This window comes from Dendropsophus ebraccatus, chromosome 2 (assembly GCF_027789765.1).
Source record: "Dendropsophus ebraccatus isolate aDenEbr1 chromosome 2, aDenEbr1.pat, whole genome shotgun sequence".
NCBI lineage: Eukaryota > Metazoa > Chordata > Amphibia > Anura > Hylidae > Dendropsophus > Dendropsophus ebraccatus.
In genome coordinates, this window is record NC_091455.1 from 204,573,773 (window position 1) to 204,588,005 (window position 14,233).

The following is a 14,233-nucleotide window of genomic DNA, read 5'->3' on the forward strand; positions in this document are numbered from 1 at the left end:
CAGGATGTAACTTAGGATCAGTACAGAATAAGTAATGTATGTATGTACACAGTGACCCCACCAGCACAATAGTGAGTGCAGCTCTAGAGTATAATACAGGATGTAACTCAGGATAAGTAATGTATGTATGTACACAGTGACCACCACCAGCAGAATAGTGAGTGCAGCTCTGGAGTATAATACAGGATGTAACTCAGGATCAGTAATGTATGTACACAGTGACCCCCACCAGCAGAATAGTGAGTGCAGCTCTGGAGTATAATACAGGATGTAACTCAGGGTCAGTAATGTAATGTATGTACACAGTGACCCCACCAGCAGAATAGTGAGTGCAGCTCTGGAGTATAATACAGGATGTAACTCAGGATAAGTAATGTATGTATGTACACAGTGACCACCACCAGCAGAATTGTGAGTGCAGCTCTGGAGTATAATACAGGATGTAACTCAGGATCAGTAATGTAATGTATGTACACAGTGACCCCACCAGCAGAATAGTGAGTGCATCTCTGGAATATAATACAGGATGTAACTCAGGATCAGTAATGTATGTTCACAGTGACCCCACCAGCAGAGTCCTATACACACCACAGACATCTTGTGGATCTCACATTGAAAAAAAAAAAAAGTTTAAAAAGTAAATCCTTTATTGCATGAAAAGATTAAAAGGTCCATTCATTGGATGAGTACAAGATGGTTACAGCAAGAATAAAATCCTCAAGGTAAATCCCTTCTCATCCACTCGCTGGTCGTCCACACAAATCGCTAAAACCCGTCTTTCATATATTTCATGCGTCTCTATTCCAGGAAACCTGGACGTCAGGATTCAATAACCGGGTCCCACTGGGACGCCCTTTAGATTGCAAAAACTCTTATTCTAAGGGATCTTCATTATAGAAAACTAGAAATGTATTTAGTTTTTTTAAAATAAAAGTTTTAAATAAAAAAAAAAAAAAAAAAAAAAAAATTCTAGGAGATCTTCTTTCGTGCTAAAACCTCCTCCTCTAACCTGACTGGTTACTTTATACAATACAGTGATTTCTACTGATGCTACAATTCCACAAAATTTGCGTTCACTTCCTCTGGCGCTGTGGCGAACTCGATGATTAACGGGAAAAAAAAATTAAAGTGAAAAAAAATATGTCAAGAATCTTTCGTACACAACGTTCTGATGGTTGGACATGATTGCGGGGGACGAGGAGATCCCCCCAAGCAGACAACAAATCCTTGGAATGCAGTAGCGCAAAATCATTTTAAGGCCTGGGTAAGAAGAAACAATATTATATACAATATACTGGACTCCCCCCCCCCCCCCTCCCCTATAATTCTATCTATACAAAAAACGGACCAAGAACTGTCAGATCCCAACAAGTCTACTAACTTTTTGGAAACCTAACAGAACAGGAAAATATTTTCTTCTAATAAAAAAAAAAAGTGAGAGGGGGTTAACCTATTTGTAGCCAGTGCATTATATATGTTGAGCTAGCATAGTTGCTGTGGTCATGTATAAGTCGGAGAAGGCTCAGCTTTTGGAAGATTCCGATGCAGGCCGGATCGGGCGGACAGGCTCCGGAGCCGGTCTGATTAGTCGTGGCCGTCCTCTACGTCTTGCTGGAGTAGATTTTGTCGGAGTCTCAGCAGGACTTTCAGTACTAGGTTTGGGGGATATGGCTACGGTAGGGGACGTGTTGGTTACTGAAGCGGAGCCGTTGGTGCTGGCGTCCGCTTGGTTCTGTCGGGCCTCTGCCCTTTCCTGTCTAATCTGGCGCAGTTCATCTCGAATGTCCGTCAGCACGCTGAGAAGTTGCTGCTGCAGCTCTCTGTCTTGGTTGCGTTGCTGCTGTTGTTGGATCCGTTCTTCCTCCCAGATTCCGAGCTCCCGGTGATATAACCTGTCCCACTGCTCCTCCAATTCCAGCAGCCGATTCATGTTACGATACTTATGGTCGTCTGGCTCGAAGGTGCAGTCTCCGTTGGTGGGGATTTCTCCAACTGATGACGGGTCCCCATCCTGGGAAGAGGAGGAGGGCATGGAGTCATCCGCTGCATTCTCGCTCTGCGGGGATTGTGACTGTCTCTCCCACTCCTCTGGATTCTCTTGCCAGTTACCTCTGTCTTCATCTTCCATAGGAGAAGCCTTCTCTCCATCCTGACTCGTTCCATCATTCTCCACCTTAAGTTGCAACGTTTCCACATCTGTCTTCACCACTGATGTGTCCGGGCTGCTGCTGGTGGTGGTGGGGTTGTTGTTGTTGCCGCCATCATTGCTTCCTCCGGTATTGCACTCAGATCGCCCGGCTGGATTCCCGACTGACCCTTCCGGGGAGGAAGCAACAGAGTTCTGAGACTCACAACGTGCTGGAGCCAAGACGGGCTGGGCGGGCACAACCTCCTGCTTTACATTCAGGATCTGCGAAGGGGCTGTGATGATAGTCTGCGTTGGTGGGATCAGGTTCGACGTAGCCACCAGCGTGCACAACTCTTTCATAGTTGGCCATTTCATTTTCGGAACATTCTGGGTAACATCTCGCTCACCATTCTGTGTGTCGTTCGTTACATGGACAAAGGAGAGCTGAGCAGGTGATGTGGTGACCAGGGGGGACATGACGGAGATCTCCGGGGTGGGCCTTGGACTCGCTGTGAATGGAGCAGAGAAGAGAAAGAAAGTAAGAAAGTACAGCATCAAACCTGCGACTAATACAATGATGCCAGCGGATGCTACTCGGCAGCCATGCAACTGTACTTATATTATGGATGACCTTTTCCTCTGTATTACTATGTGTGGGGAAAAAAATATTCTTTGTGAAAATTAAATAAAAAAAAAATTATATATATATATATATATATATATATATATATATATATATATATATATATAAAAACAAAAAACAATGATGCCAGCGGAGCCGGACACCATGACTAACATAACAGAGGTGGTCTTCAGGGCGTAGCTACATTACCCCCACCAATGTAGCCTTCATATGCCCCCCTTATACAATCACCTCTCAGCTCTGTATTTATATGTGCCTTGGCACAGGGACCTGCAGGAAACTCTGGGTAAACCTCCCCTGTTGGTAGGTAACACCCCTCTGACCCCTAATGAATTCTTATACTCTTTACAATAACCGATTCACCAAATATCCTCCTGATACTCACCACCGCTGCCCATCCGGTCGTTGCCAATCTCTCCTATTGCTCCACCAGGTCCTCTACATGTGAAGAAGATGGATTGTCGGGGAACACCTAGGGGTGGGGTAGATAAACAGCATCAGCAAATGAGCAAAGAAGTCATATGCTCGCTATATATATTATATATATATATATATATATATATATATATATATATATACATACACACACAAAGTCTACTGTTCCCTGTTACCAGCCACAAAAGGGATGGATGGCAAGTGCCAAAATCCCCACTTTATGCCTCATGTCACCAGTACCAAGACCTACAGCAATGTTACATTATGTGACTGATATCAGCCGCTCCTATTATAACTCTCCACTATTAGGTTTGCTACAATGTATCAGCTTGGCATCCATATTGTTTAGCTCACAGATACACTGTAGCAGCTCATCAGCTGTGTGAGCAGAACTTTTGCAAATAATCAAACTTGTTTACAGTCACTGGCAGCTAGCATAACCGAAGGGCAGGCCTAGTGTACACGTCTATAACAATGCAGTGAAGAAGAGTAGCGAGCCTGGTAATAATGGGGTACAGAAAGTTATGCAGATTTGTAAATTACTTCTATTTAAAAATCTCCAGTCCTTATCAGCTGCTGTATGTCCTGCAGGAAGTGGTGTATTCTTTCCAGTCTGACACAGTGCTCTCTGCTGCCACCTCTGTCCATGTCAGGAACTGTCCAGAGCAGCAGCAAATCCCTATAGAAAACCTCTCCTGCTCTGGACAGATCCTGACATGGACAGAGGTGGCAGCAGAGAGCACTGTGTCAGACTGGAAAGAAAACACCACTCCCTGCAGGACATACAGCAGCCGATAAGTACTGGAAGACTGGACATTTTTGAAATTTATATAACTTTCTGCAACCAGTTGAGTTAAAAACATTTAATTTCTCTGGAGAACCCCTTTAACAATTAGTCATCCTGGTTAGGATTACACTGGTCTTAATGGGCCACATGTAAAGCTTTAATTCCCCTACATGGTTACTCACCGGGCTCCATGTACATGCCCTCCTGCTCCCCGTCCAGCGTGCAGTGATGTCCTATAGTTGAGGCCACCAGGTCCTCTAGCGGGGTGAGCTTAGTGTCAATGATGGGGGGCAGCCCCGGAGCTGGGGACACCTTGGTGCCAGTTTTTCGTTGGGTGATCTTCCTTTTGACCTCCAGCCGTAGGTCGCGCCACTTGTGTTTCAGGTCATCGATACTGCGGGGGGTGTACCCCAACTCATTAACGTTTTTCTGTATCTGGGTCCACAGTTGGCTCCTCCTCAGGTTGCGGCGGGTAGACTCGGTGCGCAGAGCCTCGGACCCGTACAGCGCACTGAAATGTTCGACCACGTCCCTGACCAGCGTCTCCGTCTCCTCATTGGAGAAGTTGGCTTTCCGTTTCCTGCCTGCGAAGGGGCTGGGCCCGAGGGGCTGCAGGAGGACATTATCCCTGATTTGTAGGGTGGTGGAGATGAGGGGGGGGGTCTGCACTGCGACCAGTGTTGGCTCTGTGGTGACAGCAGGAGCAGGGGATGGAGATGTGTCCATTGGCTCTTGTTTAAGTTCCACTTTAGGTTCCACGTTTGGAGAGTCCTCTGGGGTGTCTGTGTTTGGGGTGTCAGTGCTTGAGGTGTCAGTATTTGGGGAGGAGGTGTCTGGGGTGGCAGGAAGGGCCGGCTCTGCGGGTGGAGCAGCTTCAGATTCGGTCATGTTGGAAGCCTCTTGCCGTACCGCGGCTCTGGTGCCAATTCTCCGAACGGGGTGGCTGGGGTCAGACATGGAGGCGGCTGAGGTCAGACTCTCAGCATTGAAATCTGCAGTGGGGGGAAAAAATATAGGAGATTAATGAGGAGTATACATACACAAACAATAGTATATCATCTACAGAGGGGGGCAGGGGCCATGAGACCAACGTCCCGTATTTTGAGGATTCTTCATTACAGTGCCGCTTTCTCCGCTACAGGGCGTCCCCGTTTGTAGGATCCATGGTTTACGGAACGTGGGAATAAGCCCTTACACAGGACCAGTGGGTCTCTGCTTGATGAAAAACTACAACTCCCATCATGCCAACAGACCCCCGTACACATGAGCAGTGTTTCCCAACCGTTGCCCTTTTACTGTTCGAAAACTACAACTCCCATCGTGACCTGACAGACCCCCATGCACATTAGAGAAGAATTACAACCCCATTTGCACAACTACAACTCCCATCATGCCCTGACAGCTGCTGAGCCACCGGCTGAGAAGCAGCACCAGTCAGGCAGAGAATAAGACGACTGACAGTCACAGGACAGTGGTGGGCGTGGCAAGGGGCGGGGCCTGAGCCTTCCACTTTGGCGGGCAGAGACCACGTGTCTGGAACAACAAGTTGCCGATTAACCCCTTCACATACAGAAGGAAGCAACAAGGATCAACAGATCAGAGGCGGCGGCACAGGGTTCAGCATGTTAACCCCGTCCACATTGACAGCCGTCCGCTCCCCAGCGACCCCCACTACAGGACCATAATGCTGCACCCCAAAATGTCTAATACAATTGTTTATTACAATGTATGAGCACACACAGTGCCAGCTCCAGACTGATACACCAGCTGATCTCCTTAACCTTGTCCCCCATAATGTACAGATACTTCACGTCAGGGGAACGACCCACTAACACCAAGAGGGGGTGCTGCCTGACACCTCACAATCATGGGGGAATGGGGGGAGGGGTGCTGGAATGACATGGCAGAAATAGTGTTTTTGCTACTAAAACTTCTTCATTAGAATAAAACAAGTTAACAGATGTCACCACATCAACCAGAGCCCCAAAATATTTACCAGTCGGTGCTGATAAAAAACGCTGCGCACTGACATCACACGGCACAGCGACCTGCAAAGTGACATCACACACACCGCACAGCGACCTGCACAGTGACATCACACCGCACGGCAACCTGCACAATGACATCACACGGCACGGCAACCTGCACAATGACATCACACACGCCGCACAGCGACCTGCAAAGTGACATCACACACGCCGCACAGCGACCTGCACAATGACCTCTCACCATCACAGCGACCCGCACAATGACAATCACACACACCGCACAGCGACCCGCACAATGACATCACACACACCGCACAGCGACCCGCACAATGACATCACACACACCGCACAGCGACCTGCACAATGACATCACACACACCGCACAGCGACCTGCACAATGACCTCTCACCATCACAGCGACCCGCACAATGACAATCACACACACCGCACAGCGACCCGCACAATGACATCTCACACACCGCACAGCAACCCGCACAATGACATCACACACACCGCACAGCGACCCGCACAATGACATCACACACACCGCACAGCGACCCGCACAGTGACATCACACACACCGCACGGCGACCCGCACAGTGACATCACATCGCACAGCGACCTGCACAATGACATCACACACACCGCACGGCGACCTGCACAATGACATCACATCGCACAGCGACCTGCACAATGACATCACACACAGCGCACAGCAACCTGCACAACGACATCACACACAGCGCACAGCGACCTGCACAATGACATCACACACAGCGACCTGCACAATGACATCACACACAGCGACCTGCACAATGACATCACACACAGCGACCTGCACAATGACATCACACACAGCACACAGCGACCTGCACAATGACATCACACAAAGCGCACAGCGACCTGCACAATGACATCACACACAGCACAAACTGGAGAGAATGGAACGGCTGCACATCCTATCCATGGCTGATACTAATGCCGCTAGGCCTATATTAAAAATCAACACCAGAGTGTCTGTATATGAGTTGATCAAGCCATATTGCCCCGTGTACCACCGCGCAGGTCCTCTGGTCCACACGGGTCCCTACGCTAACTCCACACCGTGTCGGTCAGTGACCGCCAACCCCGCAAAGCGTGCACGTGCAGGGAAGGGAGGCCATGGAACGGCCCTGCAACCCCAATGTCACAGGACCAGACCCAAAAAGCCCCACCAAAACCCAGCCAGCACCGCCGGCGGGGAAGGCTGCCCCCAAACGACACAAGTATGGATATGGTATTACACTTGGGGGGTTACAGGGCCGTTCCATGGCCTCCCTTCCCTGACTGTGCACGCCTGCGGGGGTGGTGGTCACCGACCGGCACAGTGTGGACTTAGTGTAGGGACCCATGTGTATCAGATACCTGCACGCGGTACATGGGGCAGTGTGGCTTGATCAATTCACATACAGAATTCTGATGTTTTTTATGCAGCCGAGAGGTACTAGTATCAGCCATAGGTGTGAGGTGCAGCACTCTTTTTCTTCCCTGAACCGACATCACACACAGCGCACAGCGACCTGCACAGTGACATCACACACACCGCACAGCGACCTGCACAATGACCTCTCACCGCACAGCGACCTGCACAATGACCTCTCACCGCACAGCGACCTGCACAATGACATCACACACACCGTACAGCGACCTGCACAATGACATCACACACACCGCACAGCGACCTGCACAATGACATCACACCGCACGGTGACCTGCACAATGACATCACACTCCGCACAGCGACCTGCACAATAACATCACACACACCGCACAGCGACCTGCACAATGACCTCTCACCGCACAGCGACCCGCACAATGACCTCTCACCGCACAGCGACCCGCACAATGACCTCTCACCGCACAGCGACCCGCACAATGACCTCTCACCGCACAGCGACCCGCACAATGACATCACACCGCACAGCAACCTGCACAATGACATCACACACACCGCACAGCGACCTGCACAGTGACATCACACACACCGCACAGCGACTTGCACAATGACATCACACACACCGCACAGCGACCTGCACAATGACATCACACACACCGCACAGCGACCTGCACAGTGACATCACACACACCGCACAGCGACCTGCACAATGACCTCTCACCGCACAGCGACCCGCACAATGACCTCTCACCGCACAGCGACCCGCACAATGACCTCTCACCGCACAGCGACCCGCACAATGACCTCTCACCGCACAGCGACCCGCACAATGACATCACACAGCAACCTGCACAATGACATCACACACACCGCACAGCGACCTGCACAATGACCTCTCACCGCACAGCGACCCGCACAATGACATCACACACAGCGACCTGCACAGTGACATCACACACACCGCACAGCGACTTGCACAATGACATCACACACACCGCACAGCGACCTGCACAATGACATCACACACACACCGCACAGCGACCTGCACAATGACCTCTCACCGCACAGCGACCCGCACAATGACATCACACACAGCGACCTGCACAGCGACATCACACACACCGCACAGCGACCTGCACAATGACATCACACTCCACACAGCGACCTGCACAATGACATCACACCGCACGGCGACCTGCACAATGACATCACACACAGCCCACAGCGACCTGCACAATGACATCACACCGCACAGCGAACGCAGCAAAAATAAAACACAAAACTTTTCTGAGTTTGCGTCCCCCCCCCCCCCCCCCAAAAGAAAATGTTAACTTTTCCCATACATTTTGTCACTCAGGACGGTGAAATAAAAAAAAATATATATATATATATATATAAAGACCCAGTGGCCGCGCGGCTACAAGCCTCCTGATAGTAGAGGAGCCGCAGGCGGGAGGTCAGGACGGGTGCTCGGCCTTACACATCTGTACAATGGGGAAGAATGGAGGCTGGTTGCGGCACTTTCCCTGCAGCGCTGCTTCCCGATAGCGGATAATGTGAAGGCTCCGGCCGCAGCAGCCGCAGTAACATCTCAAGTTCTTCCGTGAAAGAGAAGAAAATATTAGTAAATTTAAAGTGTTCTCCGGCCCTAGAAAACATGGCCAGAAGCAGCGGCGCCTCTCCTGTCCTCAGGCAGGGTGTGGGTTTGCAGCTCAGTGACATTCAAGACCCACTGACTCCTGACCACCAAAACCACAGCTGAAGGCGAGAGAAGAGCTGTCACCACCAGCATAGTTATTAGGCAGCCCCCCCCCCCCCCCCCAAATGACCCCCACAGGTATGAGGCGCGTTTTTCCCCTCAGGGACCTCAATAGTTATAAGGCACGCTCCCCCCTCAGTGATCCCCATAGATATAAGGCACACTCCCCCTTCAGGGACCCCCATGGTTATAAGGCACACCCCCCTTCAGGGACCCCCATGGTTATAAGGCACCCTCCCCCCTCAGTGATCCCCATAGTTATAAGGCACGCTCCCCCCCCCCCCCCCTCAGTGATCCCCATAGATATAAGGCACCCTCCCCCTTCAGGGACCCCCATAGTTATAAGGCACCCTCCCCCCTCAGTGATCCCCATAGTTATAAGGCACCCCCCCTCAGGGACCCCCATAGTTATAAGGCACGCTCCCCCTTCAGGGACCCCCATAGTTATAAGGCACCCTCCCCCCTCAGTGATCCCCATAGTTATAAGGCACCCTCCTCCCCCCCCTCAGTGACCCCCATAGTTATAAGGCACGCTCCCCCCCCCCCCTCAGTGATCCCCATAGATATAAGGCACCCTCCCCCTTCAGGGACCCCCATAGTTATAAGGCACCCTCCCCCCTCAGTGATCCCCATAGTTATAAGGCACCCCCCCTCAGGGACCCCCATAGTTATAAGGCACGCTCCCCCTTCAGGGACCCCCATAGTTATAAGGCACCCTCCCCCCTCAGTGATCCCCATAGTTATAAGGCACCCTCCTCCCCCCCCTCAGTGACCCCCATAGTTATAAGGCACGCTCCCCCCTCAGTGACCCCCATAGATATAAGGCACGCTCCCCCCTCAGTGACCCCCATAGTTATAGGCACGCTCCCCCCTCAGTGATCCCCATAGTTATAAGGCACGCTCCCCCCTCAGTGATCCCCATAGTTATAAGGCACGCTCCCCCCTCAGTGATCCCCATAGTTATAAGGCACGCTCCCCCCTCAGTGATCCCCATAGTTATAAGGCACACTCCCCCCTCAGTGATCCCCATAGATATAAGGCACGCTCCCCCCTCAGTGATCCCCATAGTTATAAGGCACGCTCCCCCCTCAGTGATCCCCATAGTTATAAGGCACGCTCCCCCCTCAGTGATCGCCATATTTATAAGGCACACTCCCCCCCTCAGTGACCCCCATAGATATAAGGCACGCTCCCCCCTCAGTGACCCCCATAGTTATAAGGCACGCTCCCCCCTCAGTGACCCCCATAGATATAAGGCACGCTCCCCCCTCAGTGATCCCCATAGTTATAAGGCACGCTCCCCCCTCAGTGACCCCCATAGTTATAAGGCACCCTCCCCCCTCAGTGATCCCCATAGTTATAAGGCACACTCCCCCCCTCAGTGACCCCCATAGTTATAAGGCACACTCCCCCCCTCAGTGACCCCCATAGTTATAAGGCACACTCCCCCCCTCAGTGACCCCCATAGATATAAGGCACACTCCCCCCCTCAGTGACCCCCATAGTTATAAGGCACGCTCCCCCCTCAGTGACCCCCATAGATATAAGGCACACCCCCCTCAGTGACCCCCATAGTTATTAGGCCCGGGCGTTCCCCCCTCAGTGACCCCCATAGATATAAGGCACCCTCCCCCCTCAGTGATCCCCATAGATATAAGGCACGCTCCCCCCTCAGTGACCCCCATAGATATAAGGCACACCCCCCTCAGTGACCCCCATAGTTATTAGGCCCGGGCGTTCCCCCTCCCCCGTTGTCCGTGTTTTCCCGGGTTTCCCGCAGTCTCTCCCCCGCTCACGGCCGCGGTTTTCCGTCCATTGTTCACTCACCTTTCAGTCCGCGAGGACTCGTGTGCGGCTCCGCCCGGTCGGTGTGGGCGGCCGCGGCTCCTGCGCCCGGGTGTGTGTCGGATGGCGGGGGCAGGCGGTGTCCCGATCACGGCAGCCCGCGGAGCTCCAGCTCGTCCATGCAGCGTGCGGCTAATGGCTCCCGACCCAGAGGAACTGGCTGCATCATTTCCTTCCCCTCCCCCCGCACTCCGCCGCGGCCGGCGCCACCTACTGTAGCTCCGGGACAGCGCATCGCGGTGCTGACTGGCGACATCTAGTGGAGAACCGACAGAGAGCGCAGAAGGAAGCAAAACAGCGACATCTAGTGGAGAAATGACAAAGCGCACAGAAGGATGCAAGACAGCGACATCTAGTGGAGAACCTGCAAAGCGCACAGAAGGATGCAAGACAGCGACATCTAGTGGAGAACCTGCAAAGCGCGCAAAAGAGCGACATTTCTAGTCATTTCACGTCCATTACCACAGGTTTTGGTTACTGCATAGTATTTATGTGTATGTTAGTTTAGTAGCTGACAGTAGGTGGCGCTGCAGGAAGTAGCTGGGCTTCCATCTTCCATCATGTAGAGCTCCTGCTGCAGATCTCTGAATAGTGGGATATTGACCTCCATTTATTGTAGTTATAAAAGGGGTTATCGATAAAGAGAAGCATGCTCAGGTCTGATTTTTTGGCATTTGAATACTGGTAGCTGAAAAAGTTGCTGCTACAGGGCCCACTGCATCAAGGGGCCTAGTGGCCCGATCCTGTAATGGCCCGGGCCCCCTGAGCTGACATCCCATGCAGATAGATGAACAGAACCAGCACAAAAATGAGAGGTGGGGATTTACAACCAAAACAATAAACCCACAAAGGGCCATAAGCCCATCAAAAACATCCCTTCTGCTGACCCTCTCAGCTTAGATAGATGAAGTAAAATATTACTTTTAATATAACCATTAAGTAGCAAAAAATTAAATTAAAAATAGTAATTAAAAATATGTAATTAAAAATATGCCCACTAGGTGGTGCTGTGCAACAAGAGAAAATAACTTGTATCACATATAGAGCCTAAATGCAATCAACCAGGACGGTAACTTGTATACGGCATCAGGCCTTGCTAGCACTCTATGTTATATAGACAGTGGAGATTATCATCCCTTGAATAGGTAGTCAGTAGGTGTGCACAGCCAGTAGGCAGATTTAAAGGCAAGGACGTGACATCTAGCGACTAGTTTGGCTCCATAGGGAGCGTCCTCGGGCTAAATGAGCCTGAGACAACAATTCCAGTCTTTTTTTTACACATCTATAGGAGTCGGTTTTGGTATTCACATCAAAAGAAAACCACAGGGCTGTATTCACACACAGTAAAATAATACCAAAATACTGCTGTATTTTCAGTGTAAGGCTATGTTCACATAGAACGGTTTGTGAGTTGCAAGCGGTCAGCACTCCCATGTGATTGAAGAGGTTAAAACATAACTTTTAATTCATAAATATATCATAAAACCAACGTGTTTCGCACCATAGTGCTTAATCATGGTCACATACAAAATAAGGAAACAGAAGAGACTAAAAGCTAGTGAAGACCGATAGAAGGTCTATAGGTTATTGCATGCAAATTAGATCCAAATAACCAATGAATGATTCATCCGTCACTGCATTCTGATGAGACCGATGTGAAATCTATGTATGTATATATCAACCTATAAGTAGTTTCTGTGATGGTCCAGGGTTCCTCCTGCGCTCTGCTGGGGAGTGATTGGCCGAGCGGCCTGTCAGCTAAGACAGGCCGCTCTGAAGCTGCAGCGCGTGGGATCCGGGAGAAGTGGACTCCAAGAGAAGCCCTGGACCATGGATAGGTAATGTATGCCGTTAAAAGCAAGGGCTGCAAGGACATCGGTAATGATTATCGGGCCGTGTAATAAGCCCAGTAAATAAGCGCTGATCTAGCAGATCGGCGCTCGTTTACAGTTATTATCGGGTCCCCATCGGGCGATGTAATAGTAGCCTTATTTTATACCACGATATCTCCTATGTGAAGATGGCCATGTACACTACTAGCGATAATGAAAAAGTAGATTGTTCTAGTTCAGGCCTTGTGGTGTCCTGGTATCGAGGCGGAAGATATATTCTGCTTCCTTGTGTAAAAGTTTCTTTCTCCAGTCACCTCCATGATGCGGTTTGTATATCTTTTTTTATGCCATAATAAAATGAAGGAGAAGACATTCCCTCCATGTTGTTCTGTGAAGCGTATAGCTGCTCCTGATGAACTGAAGCCTACACCCTTATTGATACTATAGAGATGTTCTCCAATACGCGTTTCTCCATAGTATCAACAAGGGTGTGGGCTTCAGCTCCTCAGGGGCTCATCAGCATACAGTGACGGATGAATCATTCATTGGGTATTTGGATCTAATTTGCATGCAATAACCTATAGACCTTCTATTGCTCTTCACTAGATTTTAGTCTCTTCTGTTTCTTTATTTTGTATGTGACCATGAATAAGCACTATGGTGCGAAACCCGTAGGTTTTATGATATATTTATTAATTAAAAGTTATGTTTTAACCCCTTCAATCACATGGGAGTGCTGACCGCTCGCAACTCACCATACCGTTCTATGTGAATTCAGTGTCTAGCAAGTGCCAGGACTCGTGCACCCCACCCATCCTCTCAAAAAAGCCTGGAGTCGGATAACATGCAGGCTGGGTGAGCTGATTCCTTTTCCCCTTGTTTGTGTCTATGTTTGGACATGTCAAAGAAAGGTGTCAATAGTTGTTTTGGTCGGGGTCTGGCTGCTGTTACCCCCACCAATCATTAGATAGATCTGAGAGAAGAACCCAGCTGAGAGCTTCTCTCCCCATACTGCAGCAAGACTGAAAAGACAGTGAGCCGGGGAAAGAAGCGCTTAGTAAGGGCCCTATTACACCAACAGATAATCTGACAGATTTTTATTTTTTTTTTCAAAAACTTTTTTATTGTTAAAGACAGAATAGATGCCATATCGTACAAAGTCCAGTCTATGCCCGACAGGGGGTATACAACCAGCATCATTAGAAAATAATATAATAATCCACTATAAATTTTTCCTACCTCAAACTTAGAACCCCTTCCAGAACCCCCCCCCCCCCACTCCCTTCCCCTCTCGTCCTGAGAAAATGGCCGTTAAGTCGGCCTTCTATCAGGTAATTGTAGTTTGCCCAGTGTGTTTTTGAGTGCCTCCTTGTTGTACCAC

The 14,233-nt window shown here is 50.1% G+C and overlaps 1 protein-coding gene across 1 annotated transcript; it reads right to left on the minus strand.

Moving 5' to 3' along the window:
- Positions 1-1,310: 1,310 nt before the first annotated feature.
- Positions 1,311-11,219, minus strand: LOC138783915 (uncharacterized). Its single transcript, XM_069959235.1, has 4 exons — positions 11,003-11,219; positions 4,176-4,985; positions 3,157-3,243; positions 1,311-2,637 (listed from the first exon to the last, which is right to left on the minus strand). Exons 2-4 carry the CDS (start codon positions 4,948-4,950, stop codon positions 1,523-1,525), a joined length of 1,977 nt encoding a protein of 658 aa, XP_069815336.1. The 5' UTR covers positions 4,951-4,985; positions 11,003-11,219; the 3' UTR covers positions 1,311-1,522.
- Positions 11,220-14,233: the final 3,014 nt, after the last annotated feature.

Bases quoted from the DNA above. Each gene is read 5' to 3' on its own strand.
- LOC138783915 (XM_069959235.1), bottom strand. From the start codon at position 4,950: ATGTCTGACCCCAGCCACCCCGTTCGGAGAATTGGCACCAGAGCCGCG. The intron at 3,244-4,175 runs GTGAGTAACCAT...CCCCACCCCTAG, and splicing joins GGGCATGTACATGGAGCCCG to GTGTTCCCCGACAATCCATC. The intron at 2,638-3,156 runs GTGAGTATCAGG...CTCCATTCACAG, and splicing joins CGACCGGATGGGCAGCGGTG to CGAGTCCAAGGCCCACCCCG.